Source organism: Trachemys scripta, chromosome 3, assembly GCF_013100865.1.
Source record: "Trachemys scripta elegans isolate TJP31775 chromosome 3, CAS_Tse_1.0, whole genome shotgun sequence".
NCBI lineage: Eukaryota > Metazoa > Chordata > Testudines > Emydidae > Trachemys > Trachemys scripta.
In genome coordinates, this window is record NC_048300.1 from 117421820 (window position 1) to 117435414 (window position 13595).

The 13595-nt window shown below is 43.6% G+C and overlaps 1 protein-coding gene across 1 annotated transcript in view; it reads right to left on the reverse strand.

Annotated features, from left to right (window-relative positions):
- The window catches only part of NT5DC1 (5'-nucleotidase domain containing 1), a 277652-nt gene that overhangs the window by 71847 nt on the left and 192210 nt on the right, over window positions 1–13595 (reverse strand). The window contains exon 11 of the mRNA XM_034765827.1: window positions 12275–12443. Coding sequence (XP_034621718.1) covers window positions 12275–12443 — 169 coding nt within the window. The remainder of the gene's footprint in view (window positions 1–12274; window positions 12444–13595) is intronic.

Consider the following 13595-nt stretch of genomic DNA (forward strand, 5'->3'; position numbering starts at 1 on the left):
TATAAAAAATAATCTTTCAGGATTTTCCATGGAAACTACCATTCAAGCATAAGAAAGGTCTAAATTTGCGCAACCTTTTTTTAAAAGTTAGGTACAGGTCAATACTGTAGAGAAGCATTCTATCTTTGTACTTGGAGACTAAAAAATATACAGCTGAACCTCACTAATGACTGGGATACACTTCAGATTAATGGATTCTGCCAGTGAACGAGCAATTTATTTATCTAAGTATTTACAGGGCCTTCACATTGTAGTATCTGAGCAAGTACAGGCTTGTAACCCCACTGTAGGCACTGGAAAGACTCCCATTAATTTCAATGGACCTTAATTGAAGAAATGTAATTGAAAAAAAATAGAACAAATGCCTCATAATATGTACTTTGTTTATGTTGACAACTGTAGTTTAGTCTTAATTATTTATGATAAATTTCTGAGCATACCAGTCAATAAATGGTAAAATTAATGACTTCTTTGCAATATGAGATCTCTCTAGACTACTCAGCTATTAAATATTTACTGAAGGAGAGATGTGGAACGGTTATTTTTTGGTGCAAAATATAGAATTGTGCAGATGTATGAGGTGCAATCTAGAATACTTCTACTATACGAGGTACATCTGTCTTCTGTTTTCTATCGCACCCATAAGTTGCAGCTCTAAGCAGAAACATGAGCTTCTTTGACACGGTTCAGTGGCAATTTTATCATCACATTTACACAACAAGCAGAGTGACCCCCCTAGACCCTTTGCATATTTTGGGAGACAGAATATACCCCCTTCGGCATCTTTAAAGAGATGGCTTTGACAAATTATACCACCAACTGGGATCTTGCTCTTCCATCAGTTAATTGCAATAATGATAAGGCATGAAGGAATACTTATGCACTTACATGGGCACAGCATGACTGGATTTTAGATGGTTTGTTAGATTTCCAAATATATGCATTATCCTCCTAAACCCAAATGAGAATGGATTTGAAATGCGTGTCTGAATATAAAATAATGTTTGCATTTTAAAAGAACAGCTATAAAATGTAAAATAAAGGTTACACCCAGAAAATATCTAGGTTTTCCACTAATTTTTCTTTAAACCACACCTATTTTAAAGCTTCCAGGTGGCTCATTCTCTTGTTCCTTGTCTGTAGCAGTACTCCCAACCTCAAGCATTCAAAAGTTATAAGACAGGCCCCAAAATCTTGAGATTGGCCTAAATTCTGAGATTTTGTAAAAACTAATAAATGTTGAGTTCTTTTTATTTGGCTTCTAGGCTTGGGGCCTTTAGGTTTCACATTTTCAAACTTTTCTCTGCAACCATGAGAGCTAGAAATTTTTTAAAAAGCGTGAGTGAGTGAGAGAACTCAGTCTCAGACTCTTATATAACACAGGATTCCAGGAGCTAGGGCTATAAGAAAAACATCAAATATAAGGAGATCCACAATAAAATCATGACAGTTTATATCACTGCTGTAGACCTTGGGACCAAGAAAAATATTAGTCTCCTGGTCAAATTAAAAACAGTGGCATTGGCACTACTAATGGTTTGGCATTTAGTGGCCTTTTGAAATAAGAAAATACTTCGCTTGAAAGTAATATATTGTTTAGACCTGACATCCTCCATATATAATACCGGCTATTGTTGATGGAATAGCTACACTGAACAGGACATGTATATATTTAAATGGATAATGGGTAACATGATCAAAAGTCAACAGCAAAAAGTGAGAATGAGAGACCCCTCACACCACACAAGATGTCAGAGCCATATTTTCTAAGTGACTGAAACACAGCCTCTGAAAAAGGAGGTGATATTTTACACACCCAGGTTTATGCAAAACCTCAGACATGCAAAGCCTCTAATCTGTATGTACAAACTGGTATGCAAAACTGTACATATAATTTTGGAGGCTGCTTTTGAAAATATGGCCGCCACCATTCTTCTATTTGGAAAATATGAACGGAAACTGACGGAGATCGAAATTGAGGAAGGACACAAAGAGCACGGACTGTAGGGCTGACCTCCTGGTTAAGGGACTTGACTACAAGTCACTTAACCTCTGTGTGATTCAGTTTCCACATCTTCAGAATACTTCCCTACCTACTAGGGGAAGCAAGTGAGAATTAGCTCATAGAAGTGATTTCAGCCCCTTTGAGCTGAGCTGCTATATAAGTATAATTATTTTTTATCTCAGTTCCCCTTTACTTTATCAAAGGTACAATTCAGAATGCAACTCTCCTATTTAGTTGACTTCCTTAAAAATGCTTAAAAGTCAAGATGATAATATCTTAAAATAACACTTATTTCACTTTCACAGTTTTATTTCAGTTTCATTGCAAACTGAAATAGATACATGGGGTTCACCACATAATACTATTTTTATTTATTTATTTTTGTCTTCTGGGCAATTCTAACAATAAACAAAGTTTAGGTTGGCTATTAGGAAAAACTTTTTCACTAGGAGGGTGAAGCACTGGAATGGGTTACCTAGGGAGGTGGTGGAATCTCTATCCTTAGAGGTTTTTAAGGTCAGGCTTGACAAAGCCTTGGCTGGGATGATTTAGTTGGGGATTGGTCCTGCTTTGAGCAGGGGGTTGGACTAGATGACCTCCTGAGGTCCCTTCCAACCCTGATAGTCTATGATTCTTTGTTTTATGATTAAGGAATATTAAGACAGGTGTCCTATTTTAAGAGGCAATGATAGTATCAGCTAAAATCCAAAGGCAGAGAATCTTTTCTTTCTTAACCAATGAGCAACCCAGATTATTGCTGAAGAGAATGGGATGTTCATACTATTATCTGCTGTCATTTTCAGCCAGATGGTTGGAGGAGCGACTAAAGATGCTCCACACTGAAGCTGGTACTATGGTGGAAGACAGAATGGAAAAAACAAAAGTTACCTTTACTTAAAGTTAACATCTTAAAAAGCTAGTCTGAAAAAAGGGGAGAGTTGAAGAGAGAGGAAACGAGGATGGGAGGTATCTGAATCTGGAAGGAAATGTTTTAAGTAGCATTTTATTTATACATAATAAAAATACCTAGCAATTCCTACTTTACAGATGGGGAAACTGAGGGTAAGTGCTACTGAGTCAGTGGTAGTGTCTACACTATGATAAAAACCATATGGCACCAAGTCTCAGAGCCCAGATAAGCTGACTTTGGCTTGCGGGACTCTGGCAGTGGGACTATAAAACTGCAGCACAGATGTTCAGGCTCAGGTTGGAGCCTGGACTCTAAGAGCTTCTCCCCTTGTGGGGTCTTATGTATGTCTATTGTAATTAAACACCTGCAGCTGGCCTGTGCCAGCTGACTCAAGCTCGGGCTAAGGGGCTGTTTAACTGAGGTGTAGATGTTCAGGCTTGGCTGGAGCCTGAGCTCTGGGACCCTGTGAGGGGAGCAGGTCCCAGAGCTTGGGTCCAGCCCAAGCCCGAATGGCTACACCACAGTTAAACACCCTCTTAGCCCGAGTCCTGCAATACCAAGTCAGCTGGTATGGGCCAACTGCTGGTTTTTAATTAGTGTAGCCATGCGTTTAGAACCTAGGCTCTAGCCTGAACCCAAAAGTTTACCCTGAAATTTTATTGCCCCGCAGCTGAAGCCCTGCGAGCCCGAGTCAGCTGACCTGGGCCAGCCATGTCCATGCCATGGGTCTTTTATCGCAGTGTAGACATACTCAGTATCACAGCCAAGCTTAGAATTTAGAATTTCTGTCCCCACTATTGAACTCACACCATGCCACTGTCATTTAAAACCTCAGTATCTCTGAAGTGAGGATAGTGAAGTAAAAAGAACAATGATTTTTATTGAAATAGAAAGACAGCTATATAAGAGTATTATTATTATAAAATGGGGATAGAGATGAAGCAAAACTCTTTTTGAAGGAGATATGACACCATCACTGAAAGATGCCACCAGACTATTCTCTTCAGCAAAGGAATCATTTTATCTATTAAAACATACAACTAGCTTTATATTTTGATTGTATGGGATAAAGCAAAAGCTCTGACAGCAGCACCTACTTTAAAAGACCTTTCCTATAAATACTCTTTGATAAATGGCTCTTATAATGTAGCTATTTTGCTAACTGAATACTGAACCGTTTACTTCTACATGTGTAAAATCTTTAGGTATAACTCCTAAAAGGCATAGTAGAGCTGGTCAAACCTATTTTGATGATAAAAATTGAAATTTCAAAGTTGCTGTTGTTTCAAAGTTTTCAAAACACACCCATATTTTCCCCCCAATTTTTTCATGTTTTCCCAATTATTTTAAAAATTAAAAATGATAAAAAACATTATGGAAAATTTTCATTTACAAAGACCCTGTTATCGATAACATGTTCAACAGGGTTTTTGATGAAAATTTAGAACCCCAAAAGCTTTTGTAATAAAATGTAAAATTTCAACAATGCTGACAATTTTTGACGGAAAATTTTGTTTTGGTAAAAAAAGGTCATTTTTTTAAAAGAAAAAAAATTGTTTAAAAAGTATCAACCAATTCTACTAAAATATTGTCCCTGTTCTGGATATATTGCTCACTATTTTAAAAAGACAAATGCAAAGTGCTCCACTTAGGAAGGAACAATCAGTTTCACACATACAGAATGGGAAGAGACTGTCTAGGAAGGAGTATGGCAGAAAGGGATCTCTAGGGGTTATAGTGGACCACAAGCTAAATATGAGTCAACAGTGTGATGCTGTTGAAAAAAAAGCAAACATGATTCTGGGATGCTCACAACACATCTGTTAGTGCAAGACACGAGAAGTCATTCTTCCACTCTACTCTGTGCTGGTTAGGCCTCAACTGGAGTATTGTCTTCAGTTCTGGGCACCGCATTTCAAGAAAGATGTAGAGAAATTGGAGAGGGTCCAGAGAAGAGCAAGAAGAATGATTAAAGGTCTAGAGAACATTACCTATGAAGGAAGGCTGAAAGAATTGGGTTTGTTTATTTTGGAAAAGAGAAGACTGAAAGGGGACATAATAGCAGTTTTCAGGTATCTAAAAGGGTGTCATAAGGAGGAGGGAGAAAACTTGTTCATTTTAGCCTCTAAGGATAGAACAAGAAGCAATGGGCTTAAACTGCAGCAAGGGAGGTTTAAGTTGGACATTAGGAAAAAGTTCCTAACTGTCAGGATGGTTAAACACTGGAATAAATTGCCTAGGGAGGTTGTGGAATCTCCATCTCTGGAAATATTTAAGAGTAGGTTAGATAAATGTCTATCAGGGATAGTTTAGACAGTATTTGGTCCTGCCATGAGGGCAGGGGACTGGACTAGATGACCTCTCGAGGTCCCTTCCAGTCCTAGAACCTATGAATCTATGAAAAAACAGTACACAAGTTTCTGGCAGAGTTGCCACTTCAGTTTGCCCTCTACTGGCCAGATGTGGTATTGCAGAACCCTTGCCTCAGTTTCCCATTGTCTTTTAGCCTACTCCAACTGCAAATGTCCTGTCCCTTCAGCCAGACCACTCTGCAAAGTCTTGGTCCTTCCAGGGAGGCAAAATTCTTTATTGAAATCCAACTAAAAATGTGAGAACTGAATCTTTAGCCCCACCAGGCTCAACAGGCCTTGTCTTCCTCACAGGCACAGTTCAGCCTTCATAGTCTTTCCCCATGACTCAGCATTTGCTCTTGTGCCTCAAACAACCCCAATAGCCAGGGGCTGACCCACTCCTCCCCTCCCACAGGAGTTCAGGCAGGCTGCAGCTCATCAGGGTACCTGCCTCCAATCAGGCTTCCAACTCACCCTGTCTGCTCTTCTCTCCTTTCCACTTCTCAGCCTTCCCTCAGGCTGCTTCTCAGAGAGAAGACACTCCCCATCTCCTCTCTTCTGGGTCTCCTGACTCCAGCTAAGCTCACCTTGCTCTTTATGGAAATCTCCAGCTCTCCCCCAGCAGCTGGGTCTGATATCTAAGTTGAGCCATGTGAGCTCCAGGCGATTAGGATCAGCTGGTGGTGAGGGAGGGTAGCTGATCTGTCACAGGCTGAACCCTTAAAGGGCAGCCAGCCTGTGACAAAGTCATTCTCTGGATTTCCATGAACATTTCTGTCAGATCTTTGCGTTTAAATGATAATGTCCTTCAGGCATGGCCGATGTGTTTGTGACATGACAGGAACAAGCATACTGGCGTGGAAAAAGAAAACACTCCAGAGCACATCAACCGCGTATAGCTGGTCGTCTAGCTAGTTATTCCAAAACAAATGCAGCAAAACCAGAACTTACAATCTCTGCCAAAAAATCAAGGTTAGGCCAGCCAAGACAAACAAGACTTACACAGCTTGTCCTAAAGTCAGTCAGACAAGTCACTGCAGTGGGGTCAGGACCTCCCCAACATCAAATAATGAATGGACCTTTTAAAAACTCTCTCTTTGAAGAAGTGTATAAAGTTCTTATACAGCTCTACTTATCCTCTACTATAATGTGCAGTTACAAGTTTAAAAATGTTGGTTCTGATTTTTCCCTTAGCTCATGTGCCTGGGTTACATCTTAGCCTCCAGAGTCATCATTTCCCTAATATTTACCACATTGAGGGAACCCTCCATGACACACAATTCTTCCGCCCCATGTGGCCAGGATCCAGACACCACAGAGAACCCTCTGCAGTAGGGTGACCAGATGTCCCGATTTTATAGGGACAGTCACGATTTTTGGGTCTTTTTCTTATATAGGCTCCTAATACCCCCCACCCCCGTCCTGATTTTTCACACTTGCTGTCTGGTCACCCTACTCTGCAGTGTTGAGAATCCACAGGTGGAGAAGGCCTGGGAGAGGGAGAGTCAGTGTGCAATGCACTGCCCTCTAAGGCCTGCAAAGCAGCCTTAACCTTTGTGCTGTCCCCCACCATCTGAAGTGGGAAATCTCCCTTCAAGACTTTGCCAGCCCAGGAAAAAGAGCTGTGTTTTCAGGGAACTGCAGTGGGGAAAGTAGCCCCAAAACAGGGCCGACCCTGCAGATTTCCCCTGGACCCATGGCATCCAAAGGCAAAAATGCTGTCAAAGGATACGCAAACCCTACCCACTAGACTGAATCAGGGAAAACTCTGTGAGGGGAACTTCACGGAGGTTTCCTTTCCCTTAGTTCTTTTCATAGCTAGAGGTAATTGGGTCACTTAACTTTGGAATGATAGAAACTTTGCCTGCAGCAAGGATAGAATATAATTAAGTTACATTGTATTGGGCTAATTGTTTTGTAATATCCTTATAATGTAGCTGCATTCTCAGAATATACTGGCACAGAACAGAACTATTCAGTGGTATCGTTAGCTGATTACTAAACATTATCGCCCTTTGTAAGTGTGAGTAGTAATTCAGCCTATGTGCTGGCAATGGCTGTAGAATTAACTTTGTTTGGCAACTCTGGGATTCTCTCTCAGGCCTTGACTACACTTGCAGATGTACAGCACTGTGAGTTAAACCTGACTTCGTGCAGCTGAGTTGGGAAAGTGCTGCAGTCTGTCCACACTGACAGCTGCCCAGCGCATTGTCGTGGCCACATTTGCGGCAATTGCAGTGCATTATGGGTAGCTATCCCACAGAGCACCTTTTCCCATTCTGGCGCCGTAGGTTGTGGGAAGGGGGTGTGGGTGCGGGAGATTCTGGGTCCTGTCCCAATGCCCCGTGATGCATCGCTTCGCATCCCAGAAATCCCTTTGTTTCCGTCCACCTTTGGCGCCATCTTTCAACAGTTTCTGTGCAGCGCGATCTGTCTGCAGGAAATGGAGTCCGAACTGCTGAGGCGTATGCTGATGAGTCTTGCCAGCACGTCACGTTTGGCTGTCGAACTATTCTTTAAGATCCAAAGTGACAGTGAGAGTGAGGGTTAGGAGTCCAACGATGCTATCGAGCCTCGTAACGCATACGATATGAAATTGCTTGTGGTATTCACGAACATGCTCAGCACCGTGGAACGCCGCTTTTGGGCTCGGGAAACAAGCACCGGGTGGTGGGATCACATCGTCATGGAAGTCTGGGATGACGAGCAGTGGCTGCAGAACTTTTGGATGAGAAAAGCCACTTTCATGGGACTGTGTGAGGAGCTCGCCCCCATCCTGTGGCGCAAGGACACGAGATTGAGAGCTGCCCTGCCAGAGGAGAAGCGGGTGGCTATTGCAATCTGGAAGGTGGCAACTCCAGACAGCTACCGGTCGGTCGCAAACCAGTTTGGAGTGGGAAAGTCGACCGTTGGAATCGTGTTGATGCAAGTTTGCAAGGCCATTAATCACATCCTACTCAGAAGAACCGTGACTCTGGGTAACGTGCAGGAAATAGTGAATGGCTTTGCACAAATGGGTTTCCCTAACTGTGGAGGGGCGATAGATGGGATGCACATTCCTATTCTGGCACCACCCTACCTAGGATCCGAGTATGTTAATCGGAAGGGGTATTTCTCTATGGTTCTCCAGGCGCTTGTGGATCACCGTGGGCGTTTCATTGACATTAACACAGGCTGTCCCGGAAAGGTGCATGACGCACGCATCTTTCGGAACACTTGGCTGTTCAGGAAGATGCAGGCAGGAACTTTTTTCCCAGAGCGGAAGATCACGATAGGGGAAGTTGAAATGCCCATTGTGATCCTTGGAGATTCCGCTTACCCATTAATGCCGTGGCTCATGAAACCCTACACAGGGAGCCTTGACAGCAGCAAGGAACGGTTCAACTACAGGCTGAGCCGATGGCGAATGACTGTGGAGTGTGCCTTTGGCCGTTTAAAGGCCCGCTGGCGATCTCTGTATGGGAAGCTGGACTTGGCCGAAAACAGCATCCCCGCGGTTATATCCGCGTGCTGTGCCCTCCATAATATTTGTGAAGGGAAGGGTGAAAGCTTCACTCAGGCATGGACTTCCGAGGTTCAACACCTGGAGGCTGAATTTGCACAGCCAGAGAGCAGGGCTATTACAGGGGCCCAGCGCGGGGCTGCAAGGATTATGGATGCCTTGAGGGAGCAATTTCAGGCTGAAAACCAGCAGTGATATCTGGTGCCCTGCACGGGAGTGAAGTGCAGTAGTTCTAATCTTTAGGAATCAGTGTTTGCTAAGCAGACAAGCAGATTTGCAGTGCCTGTTTATTTCCTGGGCTAAGGAGTCTTTTACTTTATGCAATAATAAAGAATGTTTTCAAACCCAAAGAATCCATTTATTGAAAAGAAAAAAAAATTATTTATTGAAAAGAAACAAGGGGGTGGAGTGGGGAATGGTACAATCACAGATTCGTGTATGTCCTGTCTGGTGTGCTGTGCAGTGAGTGCTGCACTTCAGGACAGCTATACTGCATGGTGATGGCGGTTGAGTGCAGAGGGTAAGGGTTGTGGTTTTCAGGGCTGGGTGGTGAAGATACTGGTGTTGGAGGCAGCGGGTGGCGTGAAGAACACGGAAGTTGGAGAAAGTGGGTTGGCGGTGACAGTGGGGCACAACAGAAAGAGTTTTGGGACAAGGGCTGGGGGAGGGGGGTGGCGTTAGCGGTACTGCTCCTCTTTCTGCATGCCTACCAGCTCCTGGATAGCGTCTGCTTGGCGCTCCAGGATACTTATGAACCTATCAGTGCTTTGCTGCCGGTGCGCTGCGTTTTCCTGGTGGATACTGCTTTCTCTCTCCCTCCAGTTCCATGCTTTCTCATTCTCTTTAATAGATTGCCACATCACTTCTTGCAGCATGTCTTCTTTGCTTTTTCGCGGTCTCTTCCTGCGTCTTTGCCGTCTCTGAGCAGGCGATAAGAGGGATGGCTGAGGTCTCAAGGTTGATGCAGCTGTATAGGCAAAACGCAACATTTAACGGAGGCAGCATTGTTTATACCAGACAGAGTAATGATTCCCCCCGCACTTAAGGAGTAGAAAACACACAGGGTCTACACAATAGCATAATTTTTCCGTCCGAAACAGAGCACACATCTCCAATGGGAGCCTCAAAATGGTGAGTAAGGGGGACTGATTGTTTCAGGGCTGCACTGTCCTCTGGGTTTCTGTGCCTTGGGGAGAGCCAACAGCTTCAGGGGGTACCTACACTGAACACTGTCCCAACATTTTCCACAGGAGTTCGTCCTGGATGATATCTCGCTGCTGAGGGTGACCTGGGAAGCAAGGGAGGGACTTCTACTGCAATGTGGCTTCTGCCCTGGCCCATATGCAGCTTGCCTGTGTGCAGCAATGGTCCCCCCACCCCTCGCGGCACAGTGGCACGGACACGTTAGCCTGGCTGGGACAAGGACCATGGTGACTTTCCCGATAAACCTGCGCAAGCGCATTGCACACGTTCTGGATGAGACATTCGAGGAGATTACCGAGGCCGATTACTGCGATGTGATAAACCACATCAATGCACTATTCCGCACCTAGGCATGCATGCCTAATCCTCCTCTCCCAAAGAGCCCGCACTGAAAAAATTCCTTCCCGAAAAAAAAAAACGCTTACCGGGAACCCGCTCTTCTGTTTGTCCTCCACCAAGTACTGGCCGCTGCGACTGGCTACCTTCCTCCTGGCTCGAGAAGAGCCCCTGGCTGCATGGCTCCAGGCATTCTGGGGTGTCTCCATCCACCACCATCACTCCCGTTTTCCTCCTCTTTTTCCTCCTCCCCTCCCCCCACCGGCTCTGAAGTGTCCATGGTGGTGCTCGGAGTGGAGGTGGGGTTAACCCCAAGTATCGCATCCAGCTCTTTGTAGCATCGGCAGGTCGCGGGGGGAGCACCCGAGCGGCCGTTTGCGTCGCGGGCTTTGCGGTAGGCACACCGCAGCTCCTTCACTTTAATCCTGCACTGCAGGGCGTCCCGGTCATGGCCCCTTTCCATCATGTCTTTTGATACCTTCCTTAAGGTATCGTAATTCCTATGGCTGGAGCGCAGCTGGGACTGGACAGCTTCCTCCCCCCAAACACTGATGAGGTCCAGCAACTCGCCATTGCTCCGTGCTGGGGCTCGCTTGGTGCGTGGAGGCATGGTCACCTGGAAAGATTCGCTGATAGCACTCCACGCCATGCCGGGCTGAGCAAACAGGAAGGGGATTTTTAAAATTCCCGGGGAATGTCAAGGGTGGGTCACATGGTTGGTTACCTGAGGCCAGGGCAGTAGAGTTTGAACTCATGACCAGAGTGGCTAGAACAGGCATTGTGGGATACTGCCGAATAATTCTGGAGGCCATTCACAGCGCATTGGGCGGCCACACTGGCGCTGCAGCGCTGCACTCGCTATTCCTCTCGGAGAGGTGGAGTACATGCAGCGCTGCAACCACGGAGATACAGCGCTGCAAATGCCTTGCCAGTGTGGATTGGGAGTGAGTTACAGCGCTGGGGGCGGCTTTACAGCGCTGCAACTCGCAAGTGTAGCCAAGGCCTCAGACTAGTTATTCTTTCTTTTTATGCATGAAATAGACTCAACACTGAGCCAAGAGGCTTTTAAATGGTGCACTTTTTGAATGAATCATAACACTTATTCAATGACCTATGTACTCCTTTAAGATATGAAGAGTTAAGAGTATTCAGCATGGAAATTGAATGGGTTAGACTAGGACTGGTAATGGAAGAAGAACTCTTCACCACTACTAGTAGGTCATCAACCTTTTGAATCCAGCTCAAGTCTACTGTGAATGCAAAGTTATTCATATAAGATGCTGCTTGGTTAACAAAATGAAATGAGTTAGTGGTCTCAGTCCAGATTCTGTTAGGCATGTGATAATATCAAAAATCCACCAAAACTGGCACCCTTGTTGGCAGTCTCAATAGACAGACAAATGGTTGCATGAACCTTGAGTCTGAACTTGCCTCTCATCTCCAGAGAGGTAGCCCTTTTAGGTCAGGGTTAAAGCATACTGCCACTGCTGGTGACAGGCCTGTTTTGCAGATAAAGAGGTGAACTGATCCAGAAAAGATAAATCAACTGAAACAAATAGTTTTGGCTTTTTTTTTAAAGGCTAACTTAGCTTGTGTGTATATCTCCTAGTTTTGCTCTGCACTAAGAGCAGAAGTAGCAAAATTCTGTGAGAAAGACCAGGCAAAAACCAAGAAATAGAAGAAATCCTTCAGTAAATGTCCAGCCCCATTGTCAAACCAAAGAGAATCAGATAAAAGTCTGAATATTTAAAGGCACCCATGAAAATCAAACTAGTCCAGCCTACAACTATTATGAAAATAACCATCAAAATAATTAATAGTGACTGGCCGTTTACTGTTGAGTGTTATCAGGAAAATTAGTTTTGATGAGTTTTGAAAATAGAATTTCTCTCAAGGTAGTATCTACAATGTAAAAGCATTACTTCTGGACACTTTAAATATTCACTAATAAGAACAGTCTTCCTTACCTGCTATTGCTTCAAGTCTTGGAATTGCAATAGTGCTATAAGCACTGATACATTTGCAAGACCATGTGTTAGTTAAGGTTTCCTCTGCACTTTCCAATCCTGAGATGCTGTCCACAAAGAAAGAGCCCCACTGTTTAGATACTGAATAAGGAGCTTTTGGGTGATGTCCCTGAAATTAAATAAACAAATAAATAAATAAATACATAAAATTAGAAACCCCAACATAAACTCAATCATTATAATTAGTCAATATTGTATCTTCCTTCTCTATTTAGCCCACAAATATTATTTTAAGAAGTTCTGAAGCTATCCACTGTTTTCTTAATAAAACTATTATTTCTTACAAGCAACATGACTGAAAAAGCAAACTGAGAAAAACCACCCCAAACCTTTCAGTTTTGCTCTTAACTGGTTCTCTATGACATATAAAGTCTGCTTTAAACATTGTTTTCTTCAATTTGTTTTTCCATCTAAGGTAATATGAATACCTCACTTCCTACTCTTTGCTGGAGGACCTGAGACATCATGATGCATGAGGCTGTAACCTCAGCTACCGTTCTGCCTTCTCTCACTTTAGGAGAGAGTGTATGCTGAATGTCAGAGTAACCATAGGGAAAATATTATTTTGATTGTCTAAGATTCAGCATCCTTCCCTCATCCTTCCCTGCTCTTGGGAATTACTATTCAGGTCCCCTCGCAAAAAGTGAAGATCTGATACTCTCTCTCTCTATAAGTCTTAAAGATTTAACATGTATTAAACATTTTTTCTGATTTTATTGTTGTTATTGTTGCTCTGCAATTCACCTTCAGAGATGCTATATTCTACCACAGCAGTCAGAAAAAACTCCAGCAGGCCTCTGCAAAAAGTTAAGCAAAATTGCAAACCACACTATAGTAAATCTGCAAAAGCCATTTGTGTGCAAAGTATAATTTCAGACCATCATAGCAGAGAACAGCAGACAACCCAACATACGCCTCCAGATTTGTGAACTTTTGCACCTCGTTTTCCACTCAACTGCTTTCTTACAATTTTAGAACATGTTGGAATAACTGTTGATCACAATAGGGGTCATGTCAGATACATTTATGTCACGACCCCTGTTAATCTCCCATTGCAACTAACTATGGGAGAGAAGAAATTTGACAATACACACTGAGACCACAATAGAAGACAGACTCAGGATATATCTACACTCAGGGCCGGCTCTGGCTTTTTGGCCGCCCCAAGCAAAAAAACCAAACAAAAAAAAAACAAACCAAAACTGGTGCGGCCAGAACGGCAAAGCAAAAAAAAAAAACCTGCGGCGTGGCCAGAGTGTGA